Genomic DNA, 25,112 nt, shown 5'->3' on the forward strand with positions numbered 1-25,112 from the left:
TGCCATTGCATTTGAAGCAGCCTCTATGCTCTTCCTGGATCTTCGTTATTTAGCTATGTAGGGAGTTTTGGTCAAATCTATCCACGGTACTCCTGGCACAGAAGGCTAATCAGTGTGCTGCTTTGCCATAGATAAACCCTGCAGGTTCTATGACTCACCATAACTTCCCTTCCACACACCCTGGTGACCCACGTTTCATGAGGTCATTGAGGGTATATCTGGCTGAGGAAGTTTAGTTAGTTTATATAATCCTTATATAAATACACAAACCTAGAGTGGATCAGCTGTTAACAATGATCAGGGGTGTAACTGGCAATCTGAAATGTGCATACCGCTGGATACTGCATCCAGCCTATGCCTATGCCTATGCCATTTCTTAGCCTGCCCTGTTCTTCAAATGTTACCTTTAGTACCTTTTATTAGCACCTTTTATTAACATAGCAGAAGCAGTTAGCTATTGATAGTTCTCCTGGGCTTACAGCAGGAGAGGTGATATAGAACAAATGAATGTGGTGTGGGCTATGTTGCATAAGGGCTGCCTACACTCAAGGAACTAACATTTTCCATATGGTGCAAGTTGAATTGGTTCTGTTTTCTCTGCCCAACAGGGAACACTTGGTATTCGAATACTGTTGAGCACTTTATTTCCGCCCCATTTTTAGTGGTAATTATTCTGAGGCTGGGTGGCTGCAAGTGTGGTAATCCACACAGACCATGTTGCAAAAGGCTGCTTAGAGTTTGTGAGGAGGTCTTATTGTGCACTTTATTATGAGGCTGTTCTGGCCTAATGTGTAGCTGCAGTGAAAGGCTTTTAAAACACTCCCAGTTTCTTTTTATGTGAAGCATTAACATGGCCAGCAGGACAGTTTAGGGGAAGAATACGCTGTGCATGGGGCAGCGTAGAATTGAAAGCAGGGGCAGCACAGGATCAAAAGCTCTGGCAGCACATTGCAAACTGAAACATTTCCCCTGAAATTTCCCTCTGTGCACAGTACTGTGGAAAAACCGAGGTCCCCAGAACAGATTGTACAGGGCTTGCTAGAGCAATTCCCTGTGCTGCAGTTGACAGCAGCAGCACTTGTGCTTAGAGGATGTGGACCAGGCCATTGAGGTGATTTGATCTCCCCAGCACCTTAGTGGTGTAACGGAGAGGACTGAAGAAGCGTCTTGTGCTGTCAGAAATTAATTCCTTCTCTTTCTGTCTTCCCTTCCTCTGAGGTCTGTACTGGCTTATAACTCATAGCTTGCTGAAGCAGTGGCACTGACGGCACAGAGATCACTGGTTCAACTGCCAGAAAGGTTTTGATTGATACAAAATAAGCTGCAAAGCCTATATCCCCTTTAGGAAAGGTCACTGCATGTGTAGTTATTAAAGGACAAAATCACACAACCTGCTGTGCTGTCTGGTCTGGAAGCAGGTCCCATCCCATGCCAAGTGTCAAATGGGAACCAGTAATTGGCACGAGCGACTAGAAGTCACTCAACAGACTTCAGATGAGAAGGATGGGGAGCCAGATGGGGAGGCATTAGGGTCTCTTAGGGATTAGATGTATGCTGGATCTAGTTAGATGAAAGCCTGTTATTGAATTTCAATAATGCTTTACTTTCTGTACCCCCAAGCTAGTGATCTTTGACACAACATAGGGGCTTTAACCTTTCGTAGCACTGTCCCATGTTGTTTGACTGAAGCCAGGAAATCAAGACTCCTTTAAAAAGAAAAATATTTAGTGCTGTTGAGTATCAGGCATTTTCAAGAACAGTATCTGGCACTTATCCTCGCTCACTTGACATGCTTACTTTTACAGAATCATGAGACAAAGCTGGGGCAAGGAAAAAGCTGCAAGTTCACTGTCTTCAAACCAGTGACTACAAAATATCAGTCTGTACAGGCTCTTCTGCTTCTTCTTCCCCTTCTCAGTTATATTTTACGTTAGTTGGATACAGTACAATTGTCACCTATAGATTTGTTTTAACAAATGAATTACTGTCCTTAGTCAGACCTTAGTCTTCAATGAGACCTGGAAGATATTCATTGCCCAGCTGTGTATGAATTGCTATTACACCACCATATGCAACCTCCAGAGAAATCTGTATGTGGCATCTATATATTTCTTGTCTCTTGCCAGCAAGATACAAGAGACTCAAAGATTATTCTTCAAGTGAAGTCTTTGCAAGGAAAACTGCTGATTCTGATATCTGTCATTCTGGACTGCAGCAGAGGGAACGCTTTAAATGTAATAGTACACAACCTCACCATGGGTCCCCCAGGGCTGGTTGCTCGCGGTTGCAACACTCAACGGCTCATACAAAGATTCATATTTCTGTTATAACCAAAGTAATCAGTGTATTTAGCATGGAAGGACAAAGATGATCTGTAAATGAATTAGCATGCAGACCTTTCTAGCAATTATGATTTCAAAGTTTAATCTGTAAATTATCAAGCATGCTTGGATAATTCTTTAAGATGGCAAGGAATATGTTTTGTAGTCAATGTGAGCTGAAACTGAACTCAACTTCTGGTATGGATCCAGATGTGAACTTTGCTGCAGAGTCTTGTTTTGTTAAGATGGACGTGAAGCAGGGCATCAGATCCTGAACTCCTCAGATGTTGGAGTTACTTGAATCTTAAACTGGATCTAAATCTTGAGATTTTGGCTCTACTTTCTGTCTGCTAAAACCCATACTCAGTTTGGAAAATAGTCTAAGTGTAAATGATTTCTTTGTATTTTTGAGAATAAATTATGTTCTACTCACTCATCTCCCCTTAGAGCAGGCACAAAAGACAGTGTGTGTGTTATTGCACAGTGGAATTTGCTGATACTAAATGGCGCAATTACACATTCTGATATTAATTTATGCTAATATGTACAGTTTGATATGTATCACTGCTAGATTTGTGGTGTGCAAGAGCTTCCTTGGCAGACTTAGGGTCATCATGGCCATTCAGAGCTTCCTGAACCCAACATCAAAAGAAGTGCTCCTCAGGGGCAAAGCAACTCCCAAAGTCTGGGATGACAAGATCTGAGACCTAAAAAACCTGCCAGAACCATGGATCCCAGAACTTATCCCTAAACTCTGGGATGAATGGCAGGAGAAATGTAAGTTCGTATTAAACGTCTTTAGGCTAAGCTCTAAACACTGTTGGAGCTTGCTGTAAATTATTTTTCTTCCACAAACCTTTCTCACCACTTGACTACAGTTAAAGGAAAATGGTAAGAGTAAGTGATGAATGCTGGGAAAAAAAACTGTCTGTCCCTATAAGATCCCCTCTCCAGTAAGTAAGAAAGAGGAGCAGAAGGCTTTTTGACATGCATTAGGCCCTTTACTGTGTCTTCCTGACTTTTAACCAGCATATGTAATTTACCTCATCATGAAGAAAAATAGATAGGACCCCCATCCTATGAAAGACCATGAACATTCTTGCTTTTGTTTTATAGCTTGTTCTTCATCTCCATGTCTTCATGATGGAACGTGCATTCTAGACAAAAGCGGTACCTACAAATGTGCCTGTCTGGCTGGCTATACAGGGAATCGCTGTGAAAACTGTGAGTACAGGCACTGTGTGTATGACCAGCCTCTAGGGTTGTCACTGATGCAGGCCATTAATTGTTAGGAGTGTCATTGATATGTAGGTTGGTTAGGTCAGTCACAGTGCCAGAGAATGCACTGAGCTTCTTGTGGCATTTTTAAAGACACGTTGCTTGCAGTTTATGAAGATTTCCACTGAATAGTTCTGGAGTTCTATATCTATGCATAAAAAGGTAAAACAGAATTGGAGCTGGGAAACAGCACACAAGAAATCTTGTAATGGACCAGCCTTATCAGACAGAGATATACCTGCCTGCTATGTTCCACCATGTAGATCAGCTGTTCTCTTCTAAAAGTACATAACCCAGCTGAGCCCAGTGCTGGATGATCTAGCCAGAGTCGGTCCTAGGAAGTTTGTCTTCCCTCACAGCCACCTGAAAGGTAGAGTTCTGGCACCATGAATGACAGAGACTTGGGATCAAAACAAATGAAAAAGGGTAGATTCTGTCCATATCTGTGTTGGTCGTCCTCACTGTACGTATAGTCATACACCTGGTTTTGTCCTGCCAAGCAAACTGTGAAATAACTGGGTTCAAATGAATTCAAATCAATTGTCTGTTCTAGTGATTTAATTCTCCATGCTTGAGCAAATGTCTTCATCTAACATGGCTTGAAAGAGCAAGAAGGAGTAAGAATTGTGCAATATATGCTATGATAAAGGCCGTATCATCTCTACTAGCTGAAAGGAGCATTGTGGAATATTTAAAGTCACTGAGCTAGAGCTCCAGCTGACCCTGGAGGATTTCAGTGATACTAGTGAAATCCACTTGGGATCATATTTGGCCCAAGACAGAAAGCATGGTTTACTGTGCCCTGCTGTGGCATTACTCTGGCCGTAAGGCACACAATGCCTTGCCTGCTTGCAGAGTTTTCAATTCTGTGTCAGAGCAGCCAATATACACCAAACGTCACTACTTCAAAATCTTTTCCCCACACGTGCCATTGTCAGGAGTGGATTTCTCTCCTGGAATTGCTTTTACTTCATCAGGGGAGTTAAATCATGGTGACATGGTACCTCCTTGCATGGATCATTTTGAGATAAAAGACCTTTTGATTTCTACAGATCCAGAAGCAGCTCATAAGACTTGACTTTTCTCCCAGCAGACCAGAGGAGAGGTAGTTTTACATTTTCTATAAGCCTGAAAAAGTTTTGGTTCTGAACAGCATTCCACATTCTGCCAGGTTGCACAGACTCCTGGTATGTTTTTTGTAGGGAAGGGGTTGCTGAAAATTGAGGGTTTCTGACCTCAGGGCTAATGTGGCTGGCTCTTCTGCTAACAGTCTCTTTCTTGTGAGTAGTTGTTTAGCAGGTCATTTAGGGATTGGAAACTCCTGAGCTCTTTGCAACTGCTCAGTGAGATTAATTCTGTTCCTGTCTTTAGGAGAGAGTTAAAAAAAAGAAAAGATTCCTGTCTGGTTCAGAACCAACCTAAATTTCAAATTAATTAAAGTTCCAGCAAACCTCAACCCTAGTTTTGGCAGGCTCTACATTACAGTCAAGGCAAGAAATGAAGCTCACATTCTTTTACTAGTTTTCTTTTGTAATTCCAGTGTAGAAACTTCACCTGTGCAACACACACAGCAAACAACAGAGGAGGAAGTCGACAAACAATAGGATGAGACTTCTGTCTTCTTGTAAACAATGAATAATATAGGTAGTAACAGAATAAAAGGGAGGAGACACTTAAAAATATATACAGTAAGATTTTTAACAGGAATCCTGTAGTTTGATTTGTGAAAGAACAGTTTAGGTGGATAAAATACTGTTACGTTATGATGTTTGTGGCTGTATGCTTGCCTTTTGCTTATGCTAGGAAATATTTTTTCCAGCACCTATATTGCTGCCTTCCATAACATAGATAAAGGTTGGCTTTTTTTTTCTTGTATGTGAATAGCAAACCTCACAGTGGGAAAACATCATGGCAAATCTCTGTTCTCTCTGGCTTCAAAGAAGTTTTTTCTTAAGATATTTCCTTCAGTTCTGCCAAAATGTATCCTAAGTATTTTCCAGTGTATGGGGGGAAAAAGGCAGAAAATTAAAGTTTCATTTGATTTTTAAGAGCAAAAGGAAGAACTGGAAAAAATATCCATGGCTGTAATTCTTTAAAAATTAGTCATGTAGTTTCCTGAACAGCATTGCAGTTTAAATGTTAAAGGGAGATCATGTCATGCTCAGAATCTTTCTGTCTGTTAGGTCTTGTAGCAACAGTGCTGTCTTGTGAAGTGGAGCCAAGGGAAATAAATTTATTTCTGCAGAAAACAATCACAAAATGGTCACTTTTGGAATATTGAATATGACTTTGGACACTATAATGCTGATTCTTTCAGTTTGGTTTTCTTGGAGCAAGTCAGGTACAATACCATTAAAGTCAATGCATTTATGTTAATGAAAAATAGGTATAAGAGAGAAGAAAATTAGAGCACCTTAATGTTAAGTGCATGTAGAAGATTTGAGGTGGTGCAACAGAAGGTACCCAGAGAGATACAAGGGTTTTACAGAAACCTGAGGGACATACTTCAGAGGAAGGGAGACTGTGGGATTATCTCATTGAGGAATAAGTTAAGGCCAAATTAAAGAAATTCAGCAATGGATGTTTCATGACAGAATCAGAAATCTTCTAAGTCACCATCCCAATACAACTGTGACTTTTTGTCTGTTACCAAGTTTAGATTTAAAGATGTGGGAATCACTAGTGGAATTATGGAAATCACTTTAATGAGATAAACCACAAGGAAACTATTTTTTCCTCTGTTAAACTAAATTCCATCTATTTAACAGGATGGTCAACATTGGTAAAGCTGTTTTCCTGCAGTAATATTCAACCCTAATTGCTCTGTCAGTTACAATTTGCAATATTAATAAAATAATTAAAGGCACAGGTTGCTTATAACTATCAGTCTCTTTTCTTTTCTACTATGGCAGCCAGGAAATTATCTTTTTGTTTACAATTTGAGGGGCTAATATAATGATTTAAAGGCTTCAACAGCATGAAGTGAAATGCAGGCACATGTCTTTCTAACAGCTGTTAATATTTCAATCAGTCCTGTTTCAGGGCAAGAAATATTTTATCTAAATATGTCTGATTTCACTCCAGAGACTCTATAGGAAATTGTAAAACAAATGCTAACCAGTAGAGTCAGATCTTTCCTTCTTTCTTCTGCCCTAAAACACAATAAAGACAAGTCCTAGAGACCAGCAACAGATACCATCTTACACATAAGCATACTTTGTTATGATGATACAGTAAGTAGAGAAAACTAATTCCTATTTTGAAATACTTGGGCTTCTTTCTGATCTTAAACTGAATTTGCAGTATACCTGCATACCCCTCCCAGTGATCCCTTAGCCATGCTGACATGATTGAGGTCAAACTCAGGCTTTTATGTCTGACCTCTGTAGATTTTAATGCAAATAATCCTGCAATCAGAGGCATTAAAAAAAACCCCAAACCAGATCATCTTGTTGTCTTAGCCTGCAATACCCTGAAACAGATCAGCAACTTCCTCAAGAGATGCACGTTAAGGAAAAAGTAACAAGCTGACTAGTGGCCTCATCCTCCTCCTCTGCATGCTAAAAAACATCTACTCAAGTATCAGACTGGCAATGACACACTGTCAGTGTGACTGACAGTGTACTGTACAGTGTGACAACTACTTGTTCAACTCAAACTAAGAGAGGTCTTTTCCAAAGTCTCAGTGTTGAGTTTGCCTGCTGAAGACGCAGCTGTGGAGAGACGGTACTGCTGGTACCCCATGGCAAATGCTCTCCTCCTCTGCTTGTCCTCCTCCTAGGATGGGGTGTTCTGACTCAAGAGTCCTCCCAGGGTTTGCTGGCCCCAAAGCAAGAGACCTTGACCTCATCCTGCCCTGAAATTTCCTGTTACCTTTATTTCAAACAAAGCCAGGCGAACTAGAGTTCCTACGCAAATAAGAGGAACTTGTGCTGAATGGGGAATTCAGGGCTCAGATCTGATTTCCATTTTTATTCTGTTTCTCGCTCCTGTGTGCCAAGAAGAAGAGGTTTGTTCTGCATCCTAATGAAGGGTCTAATCCAACTGACTAAGCTGTATAAACTAACTCCTTGCTGTAGACTTTGATGTTGCTAGGGCTGGCCTTACTATGTTCCAACAGACCTCTGAATATAGCTTTCAGGCCCTTCCCCACTGCTGATACAATCCCCTTCCATCCTTCCTGGCCCCTTACAACTGTGACTTGGGCTGGTTCTTAGGGATGCCCTCACCCTTAATGGACTGACTGACTGATATTTAAGATGATAGGGAGAAAGCATTAACACTCCCTCACCCCCTGCCTTGTTCTGCTATGGGAGAAATGAGCCCAGCTGTCAGTGCTTGGCATAGGCTAGACAGAGTTTTAATCCCAGCAGAGTCTAGGATGAGGCACTGGGGAAAGATTCTGGACATTAAACCTAGTTTTCTTACCTAACCATGGACATGTAACGCAGAGTCTTCTAAGGGAACATTTGGAGTTTTTTTTAAATTTTGTCAGAAAGATCCTCAGTAATACGTATCAAGGAGTGCCATAATCATTGTCTATAATCACTGGTATATATTGTGCCATTTGCAGCCCACATGTATTAGACCCTGCCTATGCTGCATGATTACAGTGGAGAACTTCAGTTATAACCAAATGCCCCTGAGCCCTTTCTTGCCACTCTGGCCTGGAAATCAGTCCTATTCCAGTTAGGGAAAATGTTCCAGAAAGAAATATGACTCTTAATTTCCCTATTCCTAGCCCTCCCATAGTTTTGTTTTTGGTTGTTTGTTGGGTTTTCCTTATTTTTTCCAGTGGAAAATAGCTTATTACAGCTTCTTTAAAGGGACAGAGTTCTTCCCCACATGTGTCAAGGTGGCTTTTTTGGTGGCTATGTCAAAGAGATGAGATTAATGCCACTCTTTCTCCATCACATTTCTACTGTCCTCCCTATAGGCTTAAGTGTATAGGGTGGGAAATAAGAACCCAAGTCCTGCTGCTGCCAAAGCACATATATGCCTGGAGTTGCTAAGGAGTAAAGGCCAGTGGCCTTTTTTCACTATCACAATCCAAGGGTTCACCTGCCTTGAGACCCACACACTAGCAAAAACCTTTAACTGGAACGTGGCAGTTCTCAGGTTTTGCAGACCCATTAGGGGTTACAGACTAAAGCTTAAACCAGCACCACCCTTTAGCCTGTCATACAGCAACCCTGTAGTGTGAACACAGGCAGGATGCTCTCTGAGGTGGCTTGTTAGCCAGAACTTGTCTGGGACTGCCTCTGAGAGGCAACGTAGTATTGCTACTTGTGCCTTGAGCACTATTACTTTGTTAAACTGGTCTTTGTAGGCAAGACTGTTCAGAAGGACAGTTAGTTCAGACCAGGTGAGATAGTCCTGCAGTGAAGACATGGCCAGTGCAGTCAAACAAGAAGCTTCAGTGATCCACATGTCTCTGCAAAGCCAGATAAGACAATAGTACTGCCGTACTAAGACAGGTTTTTAAGTCACCTTCAGAGTTCAGTTCTGGTGGGATAATGCCCTCTTTTGTTCTCCTGAGCTGATCAGAAGAACATTGTGATGCTGGCTAGATGTTTGCTAGGATGTTACCCTTGCTGCCCCATACTGCCCCACAGTATACTCCTTTCCAGGAGAACCATGTGTTTATGAGGCAAGATCTGTATTGTTTAGTGCCTAGTGCATGAATCTGAAGGGCTTGGCTTGAGATTGGTAGAGATTGCTGCTCCCAGTTTTCACTTCAGTATATTTCCTGGAGGTTTCTCCCTTGGTTAGAAGGATGCTGGAACAATTCACACAGCAACTGCCAAATCACCAAACATTATGTCTGGTGCTTTAAGGTAACCTAACATCAATTTTGGGTTGTCTTAATTTTCTGAGTGATAAAATCTGTGCAGCTCCTGTTACACAAACAGCCAAGATGCCCCAAAGGAGGACAGAAACACCTAAGAGAAAAATCAGGTTGATGGCTGAAGATGGAAATTGCTACAAACATCTGAAGCAATCACTAAACAACTGCTGCTTGTGAATCAGCCTGGAGAAAACTGGTCCCTAGGACTGCTCTTTCCTTCAGCTCTGTCAATATGACTGTTGGATTGGGCAAATCATGCAGTCTCTGGGAGGAAGTTGCTCATACCATTTAGCAGTGTTTGATCTCACAATATTTTTATAGTGTTTTGAAACTCCAGTAAGTGTAGCTGACAGCAAGGCTGAAAGAGACAGGACATCTGCTTTATTGACAACTCCTCTTGTTCCTTTGTTATTTTCTCAGTGTCTATTAACTATACAGTTTTTTTAGTTTTTCAGAAAGTGAAATGTGTCTGGTAAAAACCCATGGTATACTGCCCAGAGCATAGCCCCAGGCGTTGCTATCATCTAAATAAATCAGAAATTGTCTCTTTGTTAATGTAATCCATCCAAGGACAGGCCTACCATATGAAAAGAGGTGTATTTCTAAACCACATTAAATGGATTCATAGGGAATCTCCACGTGCCCCACCCCAAAACAATCCTGAGCTTTTTCCTCAGTCTACTAACATGCCTTAGAGATAAAACCATCCACAGGATTCTCCCTTGTATGAATTGCCGTATAGAAGAATGAATCAGTGTTGCAGGAGGACAGGTTGGACCAAGCTGCATTCCAGGTATTGTTGCCACGCTGGATGGGACAAAGATACTTTTCCCTGTCATTTCATCACTTAGGAGACTTAAGTCTTCTTGACGGGTCTGCTCTAATGTATGGCATAAATCAGCTCTTCAGCATAGAATAACTGCATGCAGGCCAAAAAACCAATTGTCTGCATCACTGGCACACTTTAGGCTCACCCCTACCTTTTGCAAAGGTCACAGTTGAGAGGGGGCAGGTATAGTTATAAGTTGCTGACGGAGATGTTTTCTGCCTTCTGGCTGAGGGGGAGGAGATGTATCTTTTGGTTTCTTTGGAGCCAGAAGACGTGAGAGAAGGGCCCGGAGCAGATTATAGATTTGGGGTCTCTGCCTCTAACCACTCCTTGTCCTCTCTGAAGACTACTGATGATACACTGTTCATAGCTTCTGGGGTGCAAGCATACAGACTGCATGTTCTTGCAGTGCTTTGGGGTAACCTTAAAACTATTTTGAAAGTTTGCTGGAATAACCAGCATTCTTAGATGCTGACAGTTTTGTTCTCTCCCCCCCCCCCAAAGTTCATTCAAAGGCTTCGTTCCTCCTTGAGGATTTTACACTCAAACATCTCCGAGGCAAGCTACCTTACACAGTTCCCTTTGTTGTGCTTGTGGGCATGATTTCACTGTCTTGCACGCTGTTTGCAGCTGATAGAAAACACTGCCAAGGCAGAGTGGCCCCAGGCGGCAGGAATGATGACACAAATGACCAGGCAGTATCCCACTTGTTCTTTCTTATGGCTCCCATACTCCTCTTTGGTTTCTTCAAGAGCTCAGGAACTGCATTTCACAGCCAACCAAATTGCCCTGCTGATTCCTTAGTACTCTCCTGCTTTTTAATTCCCTTAATTTTCTTTTTCCCTACACTCTCATCTCAACACTTGTTAATTTCCATCTCTTTTTCTTAAACAGTCAATGGCAGATCTTCCTTTCTGTCTGAAAACCAGCCTTCATCCCTGCAAAAGTCTGAATAAACTATTATATCAGCTACACTAGGGTTAATCTGTCATTAAATGGTGTTTTCTTGTTACAGTTAATGCACATTCACAAACATTGCTTCAAAGCAATATGAATTTCTTTAGAGTGTCTTGCTCATCCAGCATTGTCTGGGCTTGTCCCTGTTTATCTGGAAACCTGACATCTCCAAAATGATTTACTCTCCTTTGTAATTTGGTATAATAATGAGCATATCAGCTTCTCTGTTGCCCTACAATCTTTCCCCTGAGCAGATAGTGCTCTCTTCTGCAGTGTGATATGGTGATGTTTTCTAAGGGGCACATTGGGGAACTTATTCTAACTATTAGATCTTGCCACTGATAGAGAAAGTGAATGTTGAGGTTCGTTAAGATTTCACTCACTCCAGTATCCCATGCACAAACAGGTCCAGTTGTATAATTAAATAGGCCATCCAAGTACCGGAAAGGTTGTATCCAGAGACACAGCTTTCTAAGGGCTAAGAACAATGCTGATAAAGATCAAGTGGCTAATTGTAAGCAACAACCTCCAAATTGCCTCCGGATGAATAAATCACAGTGGGTGATCCAAACATATTTTCACATGGATACGGTCTCATTCACAGAAGCAGGGAGCTGGAAAACATCAGGGGTGAGTTCCAATTGGCTGGAAGGGAATGAAAAGATTTGGATTTCAGTGGGGATTACATCATAGTTTTCCTAGCTGGTGGAACCACTGCAAAAGTGAAGGGTCCCAGAGAGCAGGACTGGAAATCTATCTCTGGTACTTGGGGTTGGCTGATCAGCTGCTCTTGTTATGATTTCCTTTGACATTTCCAGGATTAATGTGAGGACTGGCAAAATGCAACAATAAGAGAAGATTTAAACTTCCAAGACTCTTTCATGGGGGATAAATTAAGGCCAAACATCTTTGTGGTGAATTGTCTGTCCCAGCATTTCTGCATGAGCTGTGGCTGGAGCTGGGCATGGAGCTAGGAGACTGTGTCCTGGGGCATCACAAGAGGCATGAAGGAGGGTGAAGAGTTTCCTCTCTTTTGAAACACAAGTGAGTAAGTGCAGATAGCTAAAGTGCCTGTGATAACATAGTGGTTGGAGGTACCACTGAGACCCCTGCCTAAAGCCTCAGCCACTTGTTGCTGAGTCTGTGGTGACAGGCATGACCAGGCAGAGCAATGCTGCTTGGATGTGTGGCTGTAGCTGTTCAGAGCATCCTTGTTCTTTGAGGTCCAAGAGTCTCCTTATTCCAGAAAACACTGCCAGCTCTGTGAACACCTTTTTATCACAGTGGTTTCCTTGCCCTTTCCTGTACAGGATCTGCTGCAGTGTTTGCATGTATTTGTTCTCTGCTTTGAGAGCCTTGCTTTAAAAAAAAATAATTTTCAACGCAAACCTTAGCACTCTTGGCTTTCCTTGTTCACCCCCTTCTAATTTCTGGTTGCAACTACACTCTTTTTTGACCTAAAATGCAGAACCTGCCAGCTCCAACAAGTAGAAGTTCTGAGGGGCAACAAAGAAGACAAGCAAGCATGCTAGACTTCACCAGTCCCCTCAGACATGGCCCATGTTAACACATACCACCCCTGGAAAGCATTTCCTTCAGAGAGTCCTGACCAAGACCACCTGTCTTCCAAAGCGGTTCAGCTCCCAGCAGTCTGTTCCTGCTGTGGGGAAGAATGATGATCACATAGCAAAGCTAATGCCATCGAGCCTGTCCTGCTCTCATTCACATCCAGCTCTTGCCAGGGTCTGGAGCAGAACAGCTGGGCTGCTTGTCAGTGCGTAGCTTCCTAGTCAGCAGTGCTCTCCAGTGTGGGAGAGGTGGGTGGTTCAGGGAGGTGGTGGCAAGAAGGTTAATGTCCTTACGGTGGATCTCGCAGCGTTTGCTACCATTTATTCAGGAGAGCTTGAGCTGAGAGATGATCTTGAGAGCAGCATCAGAAGATGCCAGCTCTTTCCTGAGCGTAAGTACCATCACTGTGAATTGAGCTCCTTGTAGGAACAAAGCCTGTGCTGAAATGATTGCAGGCTCAGTGAGAGTGTCAACGGTGTCACAGAGAGAAGGACATTCCCAGCACAACTTACACAGCTTGCTCTGAGGTGCTGCAGGACCTCATGAATCCAATGTTGCTATGCCTCCATCACCTTTATACAAAACACTGCTGCTGAGAATAATGTGTGGTTTACGTAATGGTATAATTATTTAATGCTGATTTCTGCACAAAGCTGGGTCAGTTTAAATGTAAAAGTAGTAAGAGTATCAGGAGATGACAGGACTGTTCCTAGCTCTGCCACTCACTCACTGTTTGCCTTCAGGTAAATCACTTGATAGCTCTGTGCTATAGCTTCCCCAGCAGTAAAACGCAGACAGACACTAATTTTATAAAAAAAAATGGAAATACAGAGATTACAAGCTTTAAGAACTGTTATATAATGATCCTCAGGTAGTCACGTAATCAGACTTGCCCCCAAAACAAAAGTTAAACCAAGAAAAAGAATTTGGTCAAATCAGTGACTTGCAGGCCAAAAGTCAAACCTGATGGGATTTACCACTATTGACTTTAGCAGGCTTGGCCATAGGCAGCGACTGCAAATATCAGTGAGCTGCATGAAGTGTATGTATGTAGAGCTGGCTGAGAGTTTTCTGTTAGAATGGTTTCATAGCAGTAAATTTTCAAAGGAATTTATTTCTGCTGGATTTTTTTTTATTATTATTTTCTTAATCAGAAAGAGAAAAAAATCACTTCCACATACTCTGCATGTTATGCTCCCTCCAGCAACAGCATCTTGGAGCTGTGATTTCTGGGGCTTCCAGATTCTCTGGCTCCAGAGCACTTGCCAGCCACTACCATGGAGCCAGGAAACCCCAAAGCTCAGGATCCAAAATCCTGATGCTGAGTTTCCCTGAACAGCATTTCTCTGGCTCAGGGGCTGCTGTGGCTTTTAGCAGCATGCTGGGTCATGATAGCATTCACTGGAGAAAAGAATGTCATTTAGGCTTTCTCCTGACAAAATGTCCTCTTTCTGAGGATAGTTATTTAAATTTCTCCATTTTCAGTCTCTATCAGGCTTTCTCTGACAGTCATTAGACTGGTTTGGCTAGGATGGTGGCACCCAGGGTCCTAAAGCAAGTCCATAGCTCTCTCTTTTGCTGCAGAAGACATATGCTAGGATTCATAACAGCAGAAGCTGCTCTACTCCTCTACTTGTTACCAAGTGCAGTTTCTGTGGCCATTTTCAATGTTTGGCCTCCACTGAGCATGCCAGCACACCTTATGCGAAAGCAATATTACAAGTACATACAAAAATGTTCCCCAGAGCCACTACTAGATAGTCAAAATGTGCTATATATATTAACATGGGTCAGCCTGAAAGCCAAACTCTGACTTGGGAATATACAACAAGATAAATTTCTTTAGCAGTAGCAGTGTTAAAAAAACCTGTAAGCAGATTAAGAATAAACTTGCATACAATTACAAGCTCTTGCACCTTTTATTAGTACCAGCAATGAGAAATGAGGTTTATTTCAGGCATGCAATATATTATTGAAAAGTTGTGCAGAATTTAGAGATAATGTACGGTATGTCTGAGGGGGTATACATTATTTAACGAGGAAGTGGGTGAGAGGAAGGCAGCAGAAAAAATTGGTGTTCATTTAATGAGGGGACCCTGGGACAAAAGCAAATGATAATTCCATCAGGCAGGATTTGAGGGACATTGAAGAGAGAAAGTTGTAGCTCAAGAGATGATCTAATTTATCTCACTGGTGATAAAATGAGCATGAAAACTATTTCTAAATGGCAGATAATTCAGATCTGAGGAATGTCTCTTACATATAATTTAAAAGGGAGAAGAATTTGCACTGTTATTAATAATGGAACATTTTACTTAAAAATTCAGGAACTTACTGTTCCTCTCCTCTAGTTTGTCTCAGATTGTGGAAAGTTGTCTGTGAAATGTGGAGCCATTTTAATGTTTCATATGGGACAGAAAATTGTTTTCTTTTTTCCAAGACACCAAAGTAAGAGGCAAGAAGGGTAATAAGTTCTATTGGCAATCTGTGAGTTTGTTAATAGACACTTAAGGAAGCTCTGGTTTTTATTCTCTAACACCTGGGCTGTCACAATTGAGCATTTCTGCCAGAGGTGCCTGTAGTAATCTTGTCTTATACCTTCCTACTTTGCTCTCTTATGAACTGTACAGAGCTGTATCAGGCCAAAACTCACCTCAGACCCTAAAGTGACAAGGGTTGCCTATATGCCTATATAGAACAGTGGAACTTCCCAGGAAGAACATTGTGTAGCAAAATATGGAAAAATTAAAACAAAAAAAATCTCTTAGCTCATAATGGGCTAGCTAGTGCCTCCCTGTTCTCTCCAAAGTCCAGGGTTTTTTTTAGCTGGAGTTTCAATTTTCAAATGATGAGACTCGTATCATTTCCGCTTACATCCTACTCTGCCTTTCAAACATTTGTCAACTTCTACAGAGTTTTTCTTGAGTAAGAATTCTCCTGTTCTTAATTTTATCCTGCATCCTCTTTGTCTTCCTTTAAACGTTTTGCTGCATCCTTTCTGGTTTTATCTTTTAGGTTACTGTAGTTTTTAGCTTTTGCATGACCAGGGTGGTCATTCTTAGCTCTTAGTCACTATCACAATTTTATTTCCCTAACATTAGTTTCACCTTTCCCTGAAATCTCTCCAGTTTTCCTACTGTTTTCTAGATATAAATTCACCAGAATCTTTATAGGTGTGATAACACCATGGCATGAAGAATGGGATCAGCCTGACCCTCATGGAGTCTCTGGGTTGCTCAGACTTTTTGGCAGACCTTGAATGAATGTCTTTCATATTTGGCTGTCCATTACCATCTCATAGTAGAATTTTGCAGCCACCTAGTCCATTTTCTGTGTTTCTGGTGGCTTTGCTCTTCTGTTTGTGGAGAGAAAGGTGCAGAGACAGAGCACTGCAACCTGAAATCCTGACACTCTTAGTTCCATTTTGGCAGGGTTGTCTCAAACCTTACAGTTTGGGGTGAGTATTGCTAACTTCAAGGTACATTTCACAGATAATTCTGTCTGAAGCTCTCTACCTTGTCTTTTGGTTCTTCTTCTGTCTGCTTTGCAAAGTGCACTAAGAGAAAAGGTAAGGTGAAGGTATCTTGTGAAAAGCCGGGCAGCGACTGCTATTCAGGAGGCATTGCACTAACACCAGGGGAATGCTGATAAGGCCTTTAAGTCATATAAGACCTATGGATGCCAGTTCTTTCTTTAACCACTACTGTGTCAGTAAGAAAGTCCTCCCATGGGTTATCAAGGTAGATTTTCCTACTCCTTCCTCTCTCATTTTGCTATGGACAAGTAATGCTATAGCCAAACACAGCACAAATGACACGTCTAAGACACCTTAAAGGTAGGAAGTCAGAGTCACAGGGCAGTAGGAATCATTTATTTCATGTGGAACAGAGCAGTCTAACTAGTGGCCTAGGAACGCTTCAAGCCCATGGAGTGCTTCTGGCCAGCCCACCACCTGCTTCCCAAGGAAGTGCTGTACAAACGGCTCACAGCCCCATCTCTGCTGTAGCGGTCAGGATAGACCAGGCACAGGTATAGTTGGGGCTGGGATACAAGGTGGGATGGGGATGGGTGAGGGCTGTGAGGGGGATCCAGCCCGCATGACTGTGAAAGCTGGACCACGCAGAGAAGGAGGACTGATATTCAGAAATACTCAATAGATGGCAGGATCAGGCCCATCCTGCCTAGGCAAGGGAATCTGAAATCATATCAAATATCTTAGCTTAGAAACTGAAGAGAATTGAGTCAGCTCAGGTGGTTGGATTTTATGGTTAGTGTGTGTATCCAGAGGGTAAGGGCAGAGCTAGGTATGAATGACATTTACAAAATGTTCTTTTCCTTTCTTTTTGACTTCTGAGAAACATTTCTTGGAGAGTTGGATATAGTCTTACACCAGGAAAGAATGTTGAAAGACTTCAATAAAATATCTCAAACAAAGGAGGCTGTCTTAAAATTCAGTGGAATATACTGCACATTCTGAAAGATGTGAGAACCAGTCAAATTCACACTCTTGAAGTGAAGCTATCCACAAAAAGATGAGAGAGAAGTGAATGAAGCACACAGGGGCTAGGATTCCCTTCACAATAACTGTTCAAAACTCCATTGCCTGAAGTGTTCACAAGTAAAGGGAAGAGGTGCAGAAGAGCTGCCTGAAACATATTAGGTGAAAGGGATAAAAGGCAAGTCAAACTGAAGAGGGAAAAAAGCTGTAGAGCTTAAACCAAAGCAGTAGAGGCAGGTACTAGAGTAACTGCATGTGACTTTCAGGCTAGATAATATAGCTGAAAACAGAGAGCTCAGCTGTGGTACTGAGATGCAGGGAACATCTCAAGATTCAAAACCACATTTAATTTGTAGAGGTAAAGAATGAACTTACAAAATGATCCAAAGAAAAAATAAAACGAGTGGCTGTGCCTCCAGTGGCAAAGTTTAAAGAACAGGAAAGACCATGAGGGAAGATCCTGTGTTACAAGAGAACAGACAACCAGTAGATAAAGGCAAGGGTGACAAAAGGGACACGTCTATTAATACTTCACTGTTTTGCCATCAGAGAAACCCCACAGTGACTCTGTGACACAAGTGGGTATGAGCTAATGCTTGTAACATCCCTGTGAGGAAAGGGGTGCTCTCATTTGTTAGATTACAGCAGATGAAGCAACTTACCCATGGCCACAGTTTTATAGCTATGATTAGATCTCATGACCTTCTGCCTCCATATCCTCTACTCTAGGCGATAGTTCCAGTACTAAATGAATCTGTGCACAAAACACTGAATTTACATCATAAATAAAACCAGAGTTGTTCCAGCTGGGTCACACTGGCACAGAGAATCTAAAGAAAGTCTGGCAACCAGGGCAAATCACAAGGACTAAAAACTAAATATCTTAATCACTTAGAAGACTGAACAAGAAGAAATACTTAGAGTTTGTGGAAAAAAAAAGTAAGTGTAGCTTGGTGACATTTTTTCCAGGAGGGACCTAGAACACAAAAGCACCAAAACATTTGTTCTGCAGAGCTGAACTGGACCACAAGCAAAACAGAAAACCTGTACTTATGATAAAAAGGAGAACTCTGAGTGGTGCACAGATGTTTCTAATCATCTTTTCTCATTTGACAAGCTGAGTGTGACTTTACATTGAAAGAGAGAAATATAAATGTAGTGAAAGTGCAGAGAAAGATACAGAGGGAGTGACTAGGAATACAAAGATCATGACTGGGAAGACAAGTGTTCTGAGAATTTAAAACACCTAGAAAATCTATGGTCCCATTACTTCCCTTTCATTTATGTATGTGCTTGTGTATACACATATGCACCTATATATGCATGTATATGTATGTGTGCCTATATTTCATATGAGAAACGTCAAGGGCTAGGAATTAATTTTGTTGAATTTTTATCATTATTCTTTCTCTAAAGATGACACTGATGCAGAACACTTGCAGCCAAGAGGAAATGTTCAGCTCCCCTAACTGGATGTGTTTTGATTTGGAGCAGCGAGTCTGGCCCTTCTCTAATGCTTAAATGTCAGACAGTTTTTCTTTCCAAGACTTGTGCTTACTAGTGCACAAATGATTCTGCTGACTTATTGTTTGATGTTTGTAGTAATCCGTAAAATGAGGGGAATTTCTAGGGAGCCTTGTTCTTGCAAACGCTGCTGCTTTAGGACTGTTACTCAAGAATCTCTTCCTTACGTGAATAATTGGATGGTCCACAATCCATATAAATAGATGCATTCACGTGTGCTCTGTGTAAGGATTACAGGGCTGAGGCCTTAGAAAAGTTTTTCCTCTGGAAGTGTAAGGATCAAAATTTGGCTGTAGGTTAGTAAGCAACTAGTTACAAGGCAAAACAGAAAAAGTCATATTCTAAAAATATAAAGTAGGGATGAGCTCTTTAGCATTCATCTGTCTATCATCTTCAGTGGAGTACCACAGCTCCCATGTAAAAAACCCATACGCATATCTAAATCTTGCACTGAATCCTTTCCTATGCAGTTTTCCACAATGAATGGCCCAGCAAAGCCAGAGACACACAGAGAGATGGATAACTGGATAACTGTGTAGATAATAAAACCTGTGTTTCCTACATTTTTTCTGATTTCTACATACAGAAATACATACATATAATTTCTACATACAGAAAATTGGTCTTAAAAAGTGACTTGGAGAAGGTGAATAGGGTGTGGATGTTCTCTGTCTCTCATAACAGAGAAAGTAGAGCATCAAATGAAATTATCAGGTGGTAGGCTAGAAACCAAACTAAAGAAGGCAGTGTATTTTTCACACAATGCTCAGTCTGTAGAACTCATTGCCACAGGATATTGTGGGCACCAAGTATGTAGTTAAGTTTAGAAAATACTCAGACAAATTAATGTTAAAAAAAAAATCACAGGAGTATGTTATACCAAAAATACCATTGTAGTTCAGGTAGTCCTTGAGCCCCAGATTGCTGAATGCTGCCAGAATATGCCAGGAAAGTGTTCTGTATGCTTACTCTGTTTTTATATTCCTTCCATCAAATCCACTGTTTACCACTGTTGAAGACAGGTTTCTGTGCTGGATGGACCTTTGTTCTGATTTAGTATGGGTGGTTTGATGCTCTCAGAGAAATCTCACTTATGATGTTTAATCTAATATTTACTACTTGCAGCTGTTAAATAGACCATTGTCTGTAAGTATTTTCCCCATAGAGCAAACCCTGTGGAAAGCGTAAATATCACAGTTTGGTAAATACCAAGGTTCCTTTTTAATGTCATTATGATAATGTTTGATCTACACAAATAGTGATGCTTTAATATTTCAGTGAAGTTATCTGAAAAACTATATAAAAATGGAAAGAAGAATTTGAAAGAATTTCAATATAAGGCTTTTAAGGATCTAAATTTTTTCTTGACCGAGCACAGTAGTTCATTCAAAACCCCTGTTAAGATGAAAAGTGCTTCAAGTACTAATATTTTGAGCAAATGAGCCCTAATGATACAAAACAGTTATGCACATGATCACTTCACACTTCTGAGTAATCCCATTGAACTGAATGGATCTAGATATGTTTTGAAAAGTGGTGTATATGTAAGTGTGTGTAGAACTGACGTCTAAACAACTTTCTAAAGATTGGCATATACCTGTCATGTAACTTTGACTCCTGTGCCCATTTTAATTGGTTTTTCAATGTTCTAAATAAAAAAGCATCCTAACACAGTCCTGTTTTTGTAATAAAGTGGATTTTTTTGAAATATCTGAACTGTCAGTGGTGATGTGTAGGACTCCAGGTGCTCCCGCTCATGGTATTGTGGAAGGAGATGACTTTAAATACGGGGCCCAGGTTTACTTCAAGTGCAACGCAGGTTACAGCTTAAAAGGCAGCCGTGTTGCCTACTGTCAGCTTGATGGGATTTGGTCAACACACCATCCTGAATGTGGTAAGGTCACTTTAAGTTTTGATTCTTATCAAATGTTTTGGCCAATGTCTTCACATGAAACTAGAATATCCAAATCTCACTTGAAATTTGATAGATCCATGGCTTAACATGATGTTCTTTTGTCCTCCTGTCTTTAAGAAGCAGTAGGGATTCCTATTTTACTCTGCTGGAGCCCAAGCCTGCAAGACTTGCTTATATAAAGGTCTGACTGAAACATCAAATGACTGAAAAATAATTTTCTCAAAGACTTTAGGCATACATCCTTCTTACTCACAGACTGAAAATGTCTAGAACCAAAACCAAGTGAGGGACATTGTGCAACAATGAATAGCTACTTCCATTATGATGTAGCTCTGATACCTTCTCCACAGCAGTCTGGTGCACTCTGTGGAGGTGATTAGGGGCTTGCAGCATGAAGCCCAGACTCTTATTTCAACAGAATTCCCATCCTAGAGAAAAATTGATAAAAGAGAAACTTCCATTCATTCTGACTGTGCAAGCTGGCCTGCCTACCATTCACATTGATTCAGCTGTGAAATTCCAAGCCCCTTCTTCTCATCCAAAGAGACTTTTAATTTTTCTTTAGTTGTTTTATATTGCACAATTTTATTTCCATATTCCAGAATCATTTGTATCAATTGGAAAAGTGCTTTTACAAGTGTGTTGTGGCAAACAATGTAAATTTTGGGGGGAGTGTTCTGAAACAGCTGTATATAAGTTCATCTGAAAGAGCAAGCAATAGGCATTTTTCTATCTAGAGAGAATGTCTCCAGTTGCAGGAAATGTAATATCAGGATTGTGCTAAAGTCCCTGCTGCATGATGTCCCTGGCTAAAGATCTATTGAAAGATCTGGCTGTTACTGAAGTGCTAGGTGGTGTAATTTAGATCTCTCCTTCCCAGATGTTTTCTCTTTGTTTTTAATCCATCATAACCCTGAGCTTAGGGAAGAAAAGAATTACTGTTCAAGTTACTGATAGGCATAGGATGAAATAAGAGAAGGCTTTCATTGATTTATTTGTCAAGCTTAGGTACACTTGGAAACATGCACTCTGCTCAGCAGATGATGCCTCTAGGCTAGATATCAGTGCAGAAAGCAACTTGCAAATAAAGCATTATACTGTGGGTGATTCCCCGTAGTCTTTAGCCGCTATCAAGTTATCAGTCACTTGTGGTTCACAAGTGAGAGAGCCTGTGAGGTACAGAGAAGAAAAATGGAGCCAAATTAAAAGGAGACAGGGCTCTGCTTCTCCCTTTCTCCTGGTTGAGAGGAAGTTCAGATGTCCTTTTTGTTTACTGAATATGACTCATGTGGAAAAGTATTTAAGTACATATATGAACTTCAGCATATGCTGAAATCCAATGTTGTTAAAGAAAGCACTGAAATATATGCTTAGCTTGACTTATATACTTGATGTTAAGAGCATATGCTTTCCATTGAACTTGTACTGTTACGGTTAGCTAAGTGCTTACATGGTTTGCTGAGCTGGGCTCTGGCTGGTGACATGAAGATGTGGGAACAGGACAGGGCCATACCTATGCACTGTTACTGTGCTGATTTCACAGGGGTTTAAATACATGTTTAAGTGCTTTGTTATATGTTGGTGCTTTTGTGAATTGATTCTCAGCAGGCAGCCAAGTCTGAAGCAATGATGTGAAGAGGTCATTTCTGGTCAATTGATATGTCTCAATCTTCTCAGCCCTCCATAAGCAGAGCAGCACCAACACTAGCTGTCTAAACTAGATGTTCACTGGTTATCATGCAATGAGACATCAGACAGAGGAATTAAACAGAATTGCACATTACTGTCAGCCTGACAAGAAAACTGAGATGGAATCCAAAGGAAAAAAGTACCTTTTCAGCTGCTAAATAGAAAGAGCAGAGGAGTGAAGAATATTAGGGAAAAGCATTTATTAGCATCACATAGGGAATAGTCATCCAGATTTAGGCCAAAAATTTAAGTTTATTGAGAGAAAAAAACACAACAACAAATAAAAAGGAGGGGAAAATATTGGGAAGGAGGAAGTACAAGAGCTTTTATAGGCAGAACCTAGCATGAGTAAGCTTTCCACATTAAATTTTTAGTATCAGTAATATATATATATATATATATATGTTCTCTTTCAATTCCTGTATTTCCCTGGATTATTGAGATCTCTCTCTCAGTGCCAAGAAACCAAAATGCAACCAAACACAAAAGTAAAATTAAGTAGTCTAGTTTTATTATCCAAGTCCAATGAAGTATTGAAAGTACAGAAAAGGGAAAATAACACCAAGGGCCTATTTCCTGCAAATAGTTTAAGTGCATCCTTTTATACTCTTCAAGTAGCTCTGTTAATGTTAATGGGACATTAACATCATGTAAAGTCAAGGTTCTTTTTCAGGATTGTCAGCTACGTTTTAAGGTCTTTTTAACAATTTGAGACTCTTCTGCTTTCAGTGAAGACTGAAGTGTGTATTACAAACAGACATCTGTATATTATAATTTCTTCTTTAATATTTGATCTTTTGAAGACACAGATCCCAGATGGGTCTTGAAAAGGCATCTTTAATAAAGTGTAGATTGTGTAGTAACATCTGAATGAAATGCCAAGCAATCTGATGGGTGAAAATAATGCTGTGAACTTGATAAAATGGTTACTATTTTTTTCCCCTATCATTAGTTCTAGATGAAAAAAACTGCTCAGATCCTGGTGGCCCACTGAATGGCTACAGAAGAGTAGTAGAAGACACTGGGCTCTTGAATGGACGCTATGCAAAAATTGGCACAGTCATTGCTTTCTTTTGTAACAACTCGTATGTTCTTAGTGGTAATGAACAGAGGACCTGTCAAGATGATGGAGAATGGTCAGGGAAGCAGCCAATCTGCATAAAAGGTAGTTTACAATCTTTTCTACCACAACTCACAAAAGCTGCTATGGTTTTACTGGAGTTTGTTTTATATAATTTACACTCACCAAACAATCAGTTTTGCTAAGAATAAACCATCTGACTGACACCCGACACTGAATTGGTAGTTTGCCAGCTCTACTGGCTGCTAAACTCAGCCAGAGAAGACGTCTGCGATTCCAGAAGATGTTTCCATCTTTAAACATGGAAAGGAATGCTCCCTAAAACCCTTATTACCTTATTTCTAGGATCAAACTTGCATTAGATCAAAATCAAAGAAGATCAAGAGGGAATTGAAATAGAAGGAAATAATTGTCTCATCAGAGTTGCTGTCATAGCTCTCCTCTCACAATCCTTTTAAGTCAATGGGACCAGTCATAAGTGTAAAAGGCCAAGCCTGTAGATTGCAGCCTTGAAAGACTGGTTCAGAAAATCACTTGAGGACATGCTTAAACTATCTGTATTCATCAAAACACTGAAACACATCTTTAAATACTTTGCTAGAAAGGGAATTATGCTGTTGATCTGGAGCTACTCTAAGTGTGTCTGAAACCCTGAATGGATGAATGAATTTGGGCTGGGGAACTGCCAAATTCATTTTCCCAAAGCAATTGTCTGACACAGATTTTAATCCATTTTTTTTTTTAACTGAAGTAATGATAATATAAGGAAATATGTCTGTCCCCTGGGGAATTTGCTTTATTCTGTTATTTTAGATGGAAATACTCTCCCCCTGAAGCATATAATCATCTGTGGAAAGCATCTTTATTGGCGATAATAATTTGTGGAAAGCATCTTTACTGATGTTAACTTTGATAGTGACATACAGGTTAACATATACAGTAATCACAAAGAGCTAGATATTGTTAAATCCCACAGAACACAAATACTCAGGCATACAGATAAAATCCATCCTGCAAGATTCCTTTTCTTCCACTGTGCTCAGCAGGAAGACGATTCTGTCAGAGTTATTTGAACTGATAAACCTGAATATTTTATCCTGCTCTTAAAGTAAATAAACTGAACATGCAACATTAGAAATCCTGGATCTCCCTTTTGTTATTTTGTGCATATTCAAGTAACTGTGAGGTGCTCCTCTGAATCAGAGTCTCCAGCTCCTTCCAATGGGTGCACAAGCAAACAGACTCTTAGAAGTCTAACATCCTGCAGCCTTTCTCTGTATGCCGAGTCACTGGGATTAGCTGTGTGTGGCTACACAGATGGAAATTACTGAAGTATTTTTTATATAATTCCATTATTGCAGAAGTTTTCTCAGATTCCAAACCGTCAGCTGTAGCGGTGTAAATCTGGCATTTAGTGTGTCTAACACTGATGGACAAATCTTCTCCCATGGCTGAAAGGGCCAGTGCAGAAGATGCTCAGTTGCTTCCATTGTAGTAAATGGGATAGATCTGGCAATCTGTGGAGAAGTATTTTTCCAAGGCTTTAGGTTTTAGGCCCTATCTTTATTTTAATGCATGTAACTTACTGCCTCTTTTCTTAATC

At 40.7% G+C, this 25,112-nt stretch overlaps 1 protein-coding gene across 4 annotated transcripts in view; it reads left to right on the forward strand.

The window, feature by feature from the left end:
- Positions 1 to 25,112, forward strand: part of PAMR1 (peptidase domain containing associated with muscle regeneration 1) — a gene marked incomplete at both ends in the record, with an annotated part of 56,700 nt that overhangs the window by 25,598 nt on the left and 5,990 nt on the right. For 2 of the 4 annotated variants that reach the window (XM_082317059.1, XM_082317060.1), the window contains 2 exons: positions 3,438 to 3,545; positions 23,381 to 23,593. In XM_082317059.1, the coding sequence (XP_082173185.1) occupies positions 3,438 to 3,545; positions 23,381 to 23,593 (321 nt within the window). Of the gene's footprint in view, positions 1 to 3,437; positions 3,546 to 20,517; positions 20,719 to 23,380; positions 23,594 to 25,112 lie in introns of all 4 variants that reach the window. The other 2 variants (XM_082317057.1, XM_082317058.1) reach the window with 2 other exon arrangements.

Source organism: Platalea leucorodia (genome assembly GCF_965183815.1).
Source record: "Platalea leucorodia genome assembly, chromosome: 7".
NCBI lineage: Eukaryota > Metazoa > Chordata > Aves > Pelecaniformes > Threskiornithidae > Platalea > Platalea leucorodia.